At 51.1% G+C, this 12589-nt stretch overlaps 1 protein-coding gene across 1 annotated transcript in view; it reads left to right on the plus strand.

The window, feature by feature from the left end:
* The window catches only part of EPB41L1 (erythrocyte membrane protein band 4.1 like 1), a 53855-nt gene that overhangs the window by 40747 nt on the left and 519 nt on the right, over window positions 1-12589 (plus strand). Inside the window, exons 15-22 of the mRNA XM_077832508.1 lie at window positions 2826-2933; window positions 4192-4590; window positions 6479-6589; window positions 7637-7717; window positions 8035-8097; window positions 9615-9710; window positions 10693-10773; window positions 12431-12547. Coding sequence (XP_077688634.1) covers window positions 2826-2933; window positions 4192-4590; window positions 6479-6589; window positions 7637-7717; window positions 8035-8097; window positions 9615-9710; window positions 10693-10773; window positions 12431-12547 — 1056 coding nt within the window. The remainder of the gene's footprint in view (window positions 1-2825; window positions 2934-4191; window positions 4591-6478; window positions 6590-7636; window positions 7718-8034; window positions 8098-9614; window positions 9711-10692; window positions 10774-12430; window positions 12548-12589) is intronic.

Consider the following 12589-nt stretch of genomic DNA (forward strand, 5'->3'; position numbering starts at 1 on the left):
TGTGAAACTGGACACTCATGCAAGAGACAAAATGATTGCTAGTCCAGAGGATTTTGAATCTGTTTGGGAGGATGAAATGTCTGAGAGCGAAATCAGAGAAGACCCCCATTTGGAGGCAGAAGGCCAGCCATCTGAGAGTGGCAAAGAGCAGAAGTCCAAGGAGGGAAAAGAAGAGGTGATAACTAATGAACTTGAACAACCAGTTGGCTCTTTGGAAGGCAAAGCCGAGCAAAATCAACAACCTGAAGATTCTCAAGCAGATGAAAGACCAAGGTCTGAGCCTTCTGGGCCAGAAGCTCCAAAGAAAGAAAGCAAGGCTACCGTGCAAGAGCCTGGGTCTGTCTCACCCTCTTCAGATAAGGAAGAGTCCATAATACCTAGCCCAACCTCTGAGGGTGTTAAAGCTAATGTGGAGTTTAGTGATGATGAGACAATGTCTTCTGCTGCAGAGAGGATCTTCTACTTAGGAGCTACAGAAGGAGACAAAAAGGAGAGTAAAATCCATCTCAGACTCGAAGAGGAAGAAAAGTCTTGTTCTGCTGAAAAAGAGGGGCTGGAGCCCAAAACAGACCTTTCAGTTGAAAAAGGGAAGAGCCCTGAGCTTGAACCAGCATCTGACCCAACAGCTATAATGGGAAAGGACAAGTTCCAACCCACTTCCTCAGCAGGTGACCAAGGAAAGTCAGAGACAGATGAACCAGGTATAGAATCAAACCAAGCTGAGAAGGTCCTAGAGCTTAGCAAAAAGACACGCCCCCTAGGACATTGTACTGCAGAGAAGGGGGCATATGCACCAGAGGAAGAGGAGTCTGCTGGGTCAATTGGCAGTGAATCGAAAGGTGGAAGTGAATCCGAGTCATGCTCTGCAGCAAAGGAATTGAGGGACAAGGACCCACAAGAACCAATGGCAGAATTAAAGCTCGGTTCCCTCCCCAGGGAAGGTGGAGAGACTGAGCTCTCTCAGCAGCGGGGCAAGAGGTACAGTGCAGCACAAAGCTCCATCCTGGCAGAAGGCCTGAAAGGGTCAGAAAAACAGGACACGTGGAAAGGGGAAGCAACTTCAAATGTGTCAGGGACTGGAAGGGAAACAACTGAGCTGGGAGAAAGAGAAATGTCAAAAATGGTTCTTCAGATGGAAGCCATAGAGATTAAACCAACCCCCATGAGTCCCCCCTGGCAGCATCCTCCCAGCACGACAGAAAGTCCAGAGGAAGAGAAACTAAGCCAGCCCACCATGGGTGGGCTGCCCCAGGACACAGGCCCCACGGCCAGCGTGCCGCCCCAGGACACAGGCCCCACGGCCGGCGCGCCGCCCCAGGACACAGGCCCCACGGCCGGCGCGCCGCCCCAGGACACAGGCCCCACGGCTGGCGCGCCGCCCCAGGACACAGGCCCCACGGCCGGCGCGCCGCCCCAGGACACAGGCCCCACGGCCGGCGCGCCGCCCCAGGACACAGGCCCCACGGCCGGCGGGCCGCCCCAGGACACAGGCCCCACGGCCGGCGGGCCGCCCCAGGACACAGGCCCCACGGCCGGCGGGCCGCCCCAGGACAAAGGATCTGCCATGGACAAGCCACTGCAGGATAAACCTCCTTCAGGAGAAGAAGCTGAAGCCTTCTCTACACACTCTCCTGTAAGAGGATCACCTCATGGGGACAAGGAATTGTCACAGCTTGTTGTTGCCACGGCTGAAGGCAGGAAACCTACCAACAGGAAACAAAAGCCAGAGTCTGGGCCTTTGAAGTCCATTGGAGGTGGGGTGGAAGTCGTGTCTCAGGAGCCTGAGGAGGCACCCGTGGAGCTGGCTTCACCCTCCAACACCACTGGTTGGCAGGACTCACAGGGGCATGACAGCGAGATGTATGAAAAAGCCTCTGTGGCTTCTAAAATTAAGCTGTTTGAACAAGGTGGCGCTTGTGGCCCAGTCTCTGATGAGCGAAAAAGAACAGCCCAAGAGCGGCCCCGAGAGAGTGAAACCAGGAGAGCATCTAAACCAACAGAGGCGCAGATAGAACCGCCACGGGCCACGGGCCTAGTCATGTCTCCCACACCCTCGGTTGCCTCAGATGACAGAGCCAGGCATGCTGGGGAAGTGTCTGGTGTGGGATACCTAACCATTGCGCAACGGGCAGCCACAAGAGAGTCTTCCCAGCCTCCGTCTTTGAAGGAGGGTGTTTCCACCGATTCAGAGCACAGAGGAGAAGACGACACTGGGCTTGCTTCCCCCGATTCCGGCTATGAAATCACCCTGACAGAAGCTGTGGTAACTCCTCCCATGAACTGTCCCAATGGAAAGTTCATAAGCATGTTGCGTGGCTCTTTTATTTATGATCATGTTCAATGGCACCTCACACATCCATTGACTGAGAACGGCCGCTTTGCATTCCCTGTCCTTTATGTATGTGTATGTGGCCTGGCTCCTAAGCTGAATGCAGACCCGCTGGCCAGTCGGTCCATCAGCTTTTGTTTTGTGAACTCCTGACAGTTTGGCCCCCTGGAGAATGCCAACTGCTAATGTGAAACTGGGCACACGAGCTTCATGCCCAGGAGCAAGAAGGGGGCATGGGGGTGTGGATCAGAGAGCTTTTATATCACACACACACACACCTAGCAGCAAAATTCCCACGCTTCCGGCTTCTCCCTTGCACTTCTTAATTTGTTGTCCCCTCTTGCTTGGCTTGTGAGTCCCTTTCACCCCCCTCCCCCACCCCACTTTGGCAGGCGGGTGACTGGAGGGTGAAATAGCTTTCCGCTGCTCTTGTAAGGCACTGGCTCAGTTCCTTTTGGAGTTCATTGCTAAAGACTAACCCGTTTCTCTAATCCAGAGCAAATCTCAGGAACCAATTTGGGAAGAAAAGGATTTATCTGATCCGTCAGTAAAAGCCGCCCTGAAAGAAGAGGGTTTAAGGACTGCTATTCCAGTGGTCTCCCAGGTCTCAGTGCTGTTTTACTAACTGCTTCTTACTGTAGTATGAAAGCTCACCTTAACCAGCTGAGGACTGTAAGCTTTTGACTCGTTCCCCAATTGCAGAGCTGCTATATATATATATATGTATATGTATATGCTCCTCTCGAGTTTGTTGGAGACCCCCATGTCTCATACCTCTCGACCCACCAGTCATCTGGACAAAAGGCAGCTGAATTGGAATGGGTCCGAACAAAGTGGGGGATATCTCTGACTTTGTGAGGGCCTGATCCTGAGAACACTGAGCTTTGGTTCAGCCTTTATAGAGGAGTGAAACTGTTTCTTGAGCAAAAAGCAAATCTTAAAAACAAAAATAATGAATAATTTCTGATTCCTGAGCTGTAACCAGGTGGCAAGCAGGGTGGGGTGAAATTTACCCTGTGCTGGGACAGTTGAGAGGTATGTATGTCATTCGAGAGGAGCCAGCAGAGGAAGGCTATCTCTTTGCTCTGATCCCATTGTCAATTACACTGATTAAACACGCAGCTGATTAAACTTGAATGGGTCCGCTCCGGTTGTGCAGCAAGCTTTTGAGAAGCATTACAGAGTCCGGGCTCGTTCTCACACAAGTGCTCTGTTCAGCTTCCAGCAGGATCCCCTGCAGGGTGATGCCCTGCCCTGTCCCATTCACAGGGTCTCCATGGGTGAACATTGACCATTCCTCCCGTACATCTGATTAATAAAAACCTAGAGTGATGCTCCAATACAGTGAGTGTAAAACTCTTATGGGGTGATTTCAGTGAAATTGACAAGCCCCTTCACTTCTCCTTGAATACATGCAGCTGATGGAGCTTTTTTCTTTTCTTTCATTCAAAACTCTTATCCTCTCCCCCTTTCCCTTCCGTGTTTGTTTTGGTGCCAAACTTACTGACACACAATTGCAGTCTGAGCCGTTTATAAATGTCTCTTAACATACCTGTTGTTTTGCACATATCTGCTTCCATCAGGCTCAACAACATGCCTGAGAATTTCTTTGGGACTGTTGTTCTTTTTTTTATTATTATTATTTCTTTTCTAATTCCTCTCTACAAATCAGACCAAATAAATTCCCCCTGCAAAGTTGCTGCTGTCAAACGTTTCAGTTTTCATGCTTGAGTTGTGTTTGAATCCCCCTCTGTGACATTTCCCCAGCCGCCTCCTCCCTCTCTCCTGTTGGCTTAGCTGGCTCTAGCCTGCCCTTCGGTATTTACAGTCTTAGCCTCTCTCCGCCATTGTGTCTCATTCAGAGAGCGGGAGCAAAGGAGGGAGCAGAGGAGAAAGCGAAGCCACCTCGGCACAGGGCTCCTGAGAGCGACACTGGGGATGAGGAGCAAGACCAGGAGAGGGATTCAGTCTTTCTGAAGGACAACCACCTGGCCATTGAGCGAAAGTGCTCGAGCATCACGGTCAGCTCGACCTCCAGCCTGGAAGCCGAGGTGGACTTCACTATGATCGGCGACTTCCATGGCACAGCCTTTGAAGACTTCTCCAGAAGTCTGCCTGAGCTCGATAAAGACATGAGTGAGAGGGAAGCTGAAGGTGTGATTTCCTCCCAGGATGCTGACAAAGCAGCTCCTGGCCAAGAAGAAGATGCCAAGGAAGGGGAGCAGGGCTCCCACCATATCCCAGAAGTGTCCCACTTTGAGGTACAATGGGGAAACACGCCCCAAGACTTGTGTTTCAGTGTTGTCATCTCACAGAGTTATCTGTCTTGGCATCTGGTATTGCTTGACCAGCATGCCCCTTGCATCTGTTTGGAAGAGCATGCCAGCTTTCAGACAACCCAGAGATCCTCTGGAGTGTCTTTGTTTTCCCCAAATGAATGTTGTCTCTGTTTTGCATGGCTGTTTTCGACTCCTCCAGGTGCATGATTATATCGTGTAAGTGTGTCCATGCGTATCCTAACCGAAAAAGCCGTCATCATCTTAACTCACCATGTTTGGCTGGCTACCCCATGCCTGTACTGTAGCAGCATGCATGGGTGAGTGGTGTGTTTCTCTTAACCCAAATCTCTGTTCCTGTGTGTTGCATGAATTTAACAAATAGCCTGCGTGTTGAAGTAACGTGTACTGCCAACTAACCTGTGGTCATAAAGGGGATGAGCAACTTACATAAGGGCTGGTGGGACATGGCAAAAAGGTCTGTGATTATTCCTGTGAGGGGAATAGTTATAATATGATCAGGCTAAACAAACTGCACATGGAGTTGCTGGAGAAACGAAAGGTGTCCAAATGCCAAAGAGAACAGGGCAGAGTTGGAACTGCAGTGAATGAAGCACTGTGCTCTCTGCACTTCTGAAACTGGGTCCAAGTCCTCAATTCCTTACCATGGATTGTGTCTTCTGCCCTTCAGTGTTCCCAAGTCCCTCCTATCTTCCGCAGAGTTGTACATTTTACTCTGTGCAGATTGGCACTGATATCCAGAGAACCAAAATCCCTGCCTTTCAAGTCAGGGGAGGTCTGTCCCCTCGGCCAATGCCCCTGTCCCCCTAGAATAGCATCCTGATAGAGTTGCTGTTTTTCACCACCCGGGCCCAGGCTCCAATTTGGTGTGTAATGGACATGTGGCGCCCCCCTCAAGCCCTTTCCCACAAGGAAATTCACACTAGGTCCCTGCAGAGCCAAACGTTAGGACCAAACACAAGAAGGGTCAAGGCCAAGAAATTTAACCAGCATCCCCACAGGCATCCTCAGGGTGTTTGAGCTCACGCCTGTGCTCAGAGAGTATCCTCTAAACATGGGTGCCGTGGGAAGAATACATCCTGGAGACCTGGGCCCTGAATTCACCCCAGTACTGCACCGGGATACAGCCGGCAGAGGTGGGGAAGTGGCTGCAACCTCCCCTCTGCCAGGATGGCTGCAGAGACCAGCACAGCCTATAAAGTGAGGGAAGGGGCATGGCCAGGGCAAATGAGTGAGTGCTAGATCAGCACATCCCCTGAGCAACCTTCACCAGCAGGGTTCCAGCTGGATGGGCAGGTGGTGGCCACGTGTCTCTGCCCCTCAGAGTTAGTCCTCCTCTACCCTGCATCCCTGAGGGTCAGGCTGGCTCCACGCACCCACATGGGTGAACCTAATCCATCATTACAAATCTTCCCTAGGCCACCAGTGCAATGAGTTCGTTGGGTTTCATTCCAATCTCGAGTGGCTGTTCGAAGCCTGCTCAGGAGAAGGCCTGCTGCAGGAGCGTCAGCCCTGAATTGGGGGTGCACTGGCTAATTGTGTGGAGAAGCCAGCACAGTGCCTGGGTGCGTTATGGGCGACGCTGGTCTGTGCTGTTTGTTTCTCAGTGTAAAGAGGCCTACAGCTATCCAAGAGCGTGACCTTGCAAATGCAATGCAGGCCTCCTAGCACCCACAGCTCTTCCCAGCAAGTGTCCCTGTGGTTCATGGACTGCAGGAGGGGGGCAGTAACGTATGCAACTTAGGGAAAGAGGAGCAGGTCAGTACATACTAAGATGCTGTTGCATTTTTAACAGAACTCCAGAAACCAGTTTCACGCAGTCTGTTGCTGACTTGCTATGTTCCCTCTGCAGTCATCCATTCTGAAACCAGAGGCTGCGACTGTCAGCTCGGTGGCTGGCACAAAGAAGGCGGAACCAGAGGTCTCCGTGCACCACAGAGTCACCACGGTGGAAACAACACAGGTGACTTGCTCCTTTGCACTTGCTGAGGTTTACTCCGCGGCACGGCACTGCCATTCAAAAAGTGTGAGAGCCAGCAGCTTTGCACCACCGTGCTTTCTACGGAGCCTCATTCTGGAGTTTGCAAAATCCCCTGCAAAATCCGCAGACTGCAGGGGAAATAAAAGCAAACCATGCGGGTTCTTCCTCTCACCTCTTGGGGGTTGGAGACCCCTGGCCTCACAAATGAGATTCATTTCTGGGGCCAGATCTACACCTAAAACCCTAGCTACATTGTTCAGGGCTGTGAAATGCCCTGTGGGACGTAGTTAGGTCAACCTAACCCCTGGTACAGACATGGCTAGACTTTGCTACCACCTTTTGGATAGGTGGATTTACTACACTAATGGAACAACCTCTTCTGTTGGTGTAGCATCTACACTACAGTGCTACGGGGGCCCAGCTGCAGCGCCATAGTTTAGCCGCGGTAGTGTAGACATACCCTTAGATCAGGTGAGGGTTAAAATGTACTGCTCAGTTTTGCAGCGTTTCTTTTTCATCCTTTAAAATGCTAGGCCTTCCTCTGCAGAGACCACAGACTAGACGGGACAAAGACTGACAAGCCCTCTTCTTATCTAGAGATGTCAAATCAAGGCCCCATCCCACTCCTGGCTGTTAAAGAACCCACAGCACTTTTCTCGCACACGCACCCCCATCCGCGTGCATCACTTGAATATAGGATTCACATCCTCTCCTAAATTGGTGTGCAGCATTGCTGTGCATTGCTCTCTGGCTGTTGTGCCCTACCCCAGGAGGCTGCCTGGGTGGGGGGCATATAACAGAGACCTGTGGTTTGCATTCCTGTTCATTAAACACATCGCACCAGACTAGTTACTGCACATCTGTGGCTTCAAGACCTGTCTACGGCTTTCCTACCCCGAGTGCATCACTGCTCCATGGCACTAACATTTTGTCAGCAAGTGCAGACAAAGCAGACCAAGCGCTCCTTTCCAGCTGGCTAACTCCCCGTGTATCTGCACGGACTCACCGGGTCTCCCTTTCCCTTGGCAGGTTGACAGAGGCACCACGGGTGGAAAAGAGACAACAACCACGTCCCACATCGTCACCACAGAAAACATATCAGTGACCTCAGTAAGCATGTGGCTCTGCAGAGCCAGGCTGTCTTCTCCTGGGGTCCCCAGGTGGTGGCATTTAATTGTGTCCTGCCTCATTGATTGATCCCTGGGTGCTGGGTGAGAGGGAGCGGCCCTGAGCTGGGTGAGGGACTTGGTGGGGGACGCTGTTCCACTGGGGACAGGGACGGAAGGGTGCTTTGTCCCTGGCCATTTGAAGATGCCAGCAAATAAAGGAAGAGGCCTACAGACCTGCTGTGTCTCTGATGCTCCCCTCCCAGCTGTTTATCCTGCTTTTGTCCATGCCAATGTTCCAGTGTAATGTTGTTCCTCCAGGATCACAGTACCAAGCCTGGGAAGGGAATGAGCCCCGCTACTGAACTTCGCTCCATATCTCCGGTAAGTTGAGAAGGTGCTTCCACTTCCCAGGTTTCTGTGCTGGACAGAGGCCCTGGGGGTGCTGCAGGGATGCTGTCTGGCTGTGAAATTCCACCCCTTGGAGCTGGCCCTTGGCTCAGGGTTTAGGCTGTCCTCAGCTGGTGGCTCATGCACCTGCTGCATTATCTTTTCCTGCACGCAGACACCCTCCTCTAGCATGGGGATGGACAGCACCTGCTCCTTGGGCTGAGAGATTTCTGTGGAGCAGGAGGGGAGGACAGGCTGGCCATCCCACTTGCCTAAGGAATGCAGGGCAAGGCAGGGCCCGGAATCTTCCGCTTGGCAACTCTCTACTGTCCAGAACAAGCACATATTAAACACAGATTGGGACCGGAGAGCTCCCTGAGCTAACTCCTCATTCAGGCAAAGGTCTCATTGACTCCAGGGGAGCTCTGCTTGAGCAGCAGCATGCAGGGGTTGGTCCAATATCACTAAGGACTTGAAGCCATAAGAGGTCAATGTCATGTACCAGCTGCAGATCCCTCTTCCCGGGCTCAACCCTGTGGGGTGATACTCGGCTTCCATCGATGTCCATGGTCAGCAATTTGCAGGGCGCACTCAGCAACCTGCGGGATCGGGCCCTTAGAGCAACACGTTCTTTTTTAATGCTTTCCCCCTTTGATTACTGCTGGGCAGGGTGAAGCCTGCCCCGATGCCCCCCCCGTTCCAGGTCGGTCACTTAGCAGGGCCTACGTCCCAAAGAATCACAGACACTTGGGCTGCCTGCAGCAGAGAAGGGGGTATGCGCATCCCGGCCATACACTGAGAGGAAAGTCGTATCTGTCCTTAAATCTTCTTTGTTTGGAGTTGGATGTAAAACAAAGGACCCCAAAGAAATGCAATAGAATGGAATTGTGTTCCCCATTGGGAAGGGCCCTCTCTGCTGCTCCATCAGCTGTTGCAGTTGCTCTGGAGATGACAGCCTGTCCCCACAAAAACACTTAGACCGGTTGTAAGCCTCTCTTGCCTTGCAAACTCTTCACTCCTCTGCAGGGCACACAGATAGTTTGGCAGCCAAGCAGCTATTCACAGGCTGACAGGCTGAGTAATAGCCTTGGCTCTCTGAGTCCCACTTCTCTCTCTCCACTCTTTTTTTTTATCTTCCTCTCCCACCATGGGCTGGCTCCCAGTCTCATACAGGAAGGGCAGGGCTGGACTCAGCCAGCCCCTGCTAGCACAGCTCTCCCTCTGGTTGCACTCTCTCCTTGTGGAAGGATTATGAGTAGCAGAAAGGCCATGGTGGTGGGTGATCCAAGCCACAGCACAAAACCAACCTAGGAGCAGGTCTGGAAGACAGTGCAAGAGAGAAAAGGAATGAAGAAAGAATAGGGAGGTTTGAATGATCTGTCCTGGGAACCTTGAGGATGTAAGCATTCTGGCAACCTCCTAGGCCCCACACTTATAGCACTAGGAGAAGTGGCGTTACTGACAAGGGCTCCATTGGTCCTGATGACAGATGTTCCTTGCGTGTTCTGTAGATCACCAGCAGCTCTGCTGGGAAGGAAGTTCTCACCAGCATATTTGGTGCCACTGCAGAAACCCTCTCCACCTCCACCACTACCCACGTTACCAAGGTAAGAATGATGAAGGCACAAAGTCAGGAGTGGGACGTCGCCGAAACGTAACACCTCGGGGGCAGGCTGTGGGTTCCTAAAGAAAACAGCTTCCATTGGGAGAGGAAGGACTTGTGCACCAAATTGTAATGTACACTAATTGGAAACAACAAATGCGTCATCCCACAGTGGCCCAGGACTGACGCCATTTACATAGCAACTGAGCATGCAAGAGTCCTTTACCATTTAAAGTAAATGGGGCACATTCAGCCCTGGTATAAGTGGGTTCAGCTTCACTGGGGCCAGTAGCATGGGTGGGGGTTGGAATTTGGGCCAATGTGTTTCTGCCATTTTTGGCTGTGTCCTACATTTCAGGAGTACAGGCAGTTCGCAGTGCGCATGTCATATATTTATACACACCAGTACCAAATCAGATCTACTAAGAAAGGGGGGGATTTTGCCAGCAATGCAGAGAGAAATGTTCTGAGTCAGGTTGGATTTCTAAAGTGCTCAGCATTGCCCCAGCTCCCCCTGATTTAATTGGGAGCAGTTAGGTTGGTGCTGAGCACTTTTTAAAATCCCACCCACCACACCTAATGCCAAACCAATGAAGAGAGCCGTTTCCAAACCCAAGAGCCCTCCAGGGAGAGCCACCCACACAGGTGCCCGATACTGGGGCAAAAACACATCAGCTGATCTCAGCTCTTGGGGTGACACACAGGAAGAGGTGGAATCTCAAATTCAGCAGCTAATGTAGGACCCAAACCATGTAGGGCTTTAAGGATCAACTTCAGCACCTTGAACTGCATCCCCAAGTGAACAGGAAGCCAGAGCAGTCTGTGGAGCACTGGCGCAATATGTTCCCTTTGGCCCTCCCCACAAAGCAATTAGACTGCTCTGTTCTCCACGAGCTGAAGCTTGAGCAGCCTCCAAGGCAGCCACCTGTCTAGTGCATGAGAATCATCCACTCTGTGGACTCATCCTGCCCCCTTTTCCATTCCAGACTGTGAAAGGAGGGTTTGCAGAGACCAGAATAGAGAAGCGGATCATTATTACGGGAGATGAAGATGTGGATCAAGACCAGGTAGGAGGGAAACCTGTGGGAGGCCATTCTGTTAGGGCCTTCAACGGTGACTCTTTCCTGCACTTGTTTCCTACTCTGCTGTGAAAGCGGGTCCATCCACAGCCCAGCTACCACTGGGCAGTGCTTGCTTCCCTGAATGGATCATTCTCTCCAGGGTGTGGAAGAGGGGATCAACTGGGGTGGAGGTGCTATATGGGTACAGCAAACTCTGCACTCACAGCAAAGCCTATCTGTGCCCTGAGCAAGTGACGTGAAAGGGCTACCCATTTGGGCCTACAATCAAAACAACATGGTCGTTTGATTTATGCTGACCAGTAGCATCTTCCAGTCTAGAGCCTCCCACCAGTGTTGCTTTAAGTAACAAGGAAACGGCACATGCTTGCTCTTCTCGGGTGTAGCTAGCTGTTTGGACAGTGAACAGAGGCTGGCCACTGGGGTGGCATAGCTGTAATTGAGAATAGACTCTAACCACAAAAGCTGGGAGTGGACTGAACACATAAGACAAGCACAATAGAAAAGAAATCCAAAACAAGGATTAAATTCAAACCAGGAGCCAGACTGTGGAATCTTCGAAGGGTACGTCCACACTGCAGCCGCGGGTGCGAATGGTACCTGCCCTAGCTGTACTCTAGCTAGCTCACTGAATACAGCAGTGAGGATGTGACCGCATGGGCTTCAGTGCTGGTTGTACAAGCAAGTACATTATAAGTACAGGGGGATAAGTTGGGCCTGCGCCTCCGCATCCTCGCTGCTGTGTTTAGCAAGCTAGCTAGAGTACAGCTAGCAGGGGTATGTCTACACAAGCTATAAAGCATACCTGCGGCTGCACTGTAGACACTCTCAGTGGTTTGAGCATTGGCCTGCTAAACCCAGGGTTGTGAGTTCAATCCTTGAGGGGGCCATTTAGGGATCTGGGGCAAAAATTGGGGATTGGTCCTGCTTTGAACAGGGGGTTGGACTAGATGACCTCCTGAGGTCCCTTCCAACCCTGATATTCTATGATTCAAATACTTGAAAGGCTGCCATAAAAAAGGTAGAGAAAAGTTGTTTTTTCTTACCACAGAGAGCAGGACAAGAGGCAATGGGTTCAAACTACAGCGTAGCAGACTTAGATTAAATCTCAGGAAAACCTTCCTAACTGTAAGAACAGTAGGACAATGGAACAGACTGTCTGGGGAGGTTGTGGAAGCTCTTTCACTGGAGGTTTTCAAAAGGAGGCTGGGTAGCCATCTGTCTTGGATGGTGTAGACACAACAAATCCTGCATCTTGGCAGAGAGTTAGACTAGATGACCCTTGGTCCCTTCTATTCACTATGAATCTACAGAAAATAAGTCCAGCAAAGAATGATGAATAGGACATCCTAGGATTTTACAAATCCTTGGTCAGCTAGTAGGCAAGTTGTACTGTCAGGTCATTACCCACAGATTCAGCTTTGAATCTCTCTCTTTGGGTTTGCAGGGATGGTTAAACTTCTTGAGAATTCAATCCAAACCCAGTTCCTTACGTGCCCAACCTTAGCCATGAGTAGTTTCACATGCCCTGGGCCCATTTTCTGACATCCTTGTGGCTTGCTCCAGAAGCAATGCTAATCTTGGCTATTAACAAAAGATGTAACTGACATTGTGGTAAATACTCTGACATTGTTCTGGTTTACAGGCATTAGCTTTGGCAATCAAAGAGGCAAAACTACAGCACCCTGACATGCTGGTAACCAAAGCTGTGGTATATAGAGAAACAGAACCATCTCCAGAGGAAAGAGACAAGAAACCGCAGGTATGTATAGAAGTTACAAGGTAGAGCCTCTCTCACGGGTAC

The sequence above is a fragment of the Eretmochelys imbricata genome, chromosome 13, assembly GCF_965152235.1.
Source record: "Eretmochelys imbricata isolate rEreImb1 chromosome 13, rEreImb1.hap1, whole genome shotgun sequence".
NCBI lineage: Eukaryota > Metazoa > Chordata > Testudines > Cheloniidae > Eretmochelys > Eretmochelys imbricata.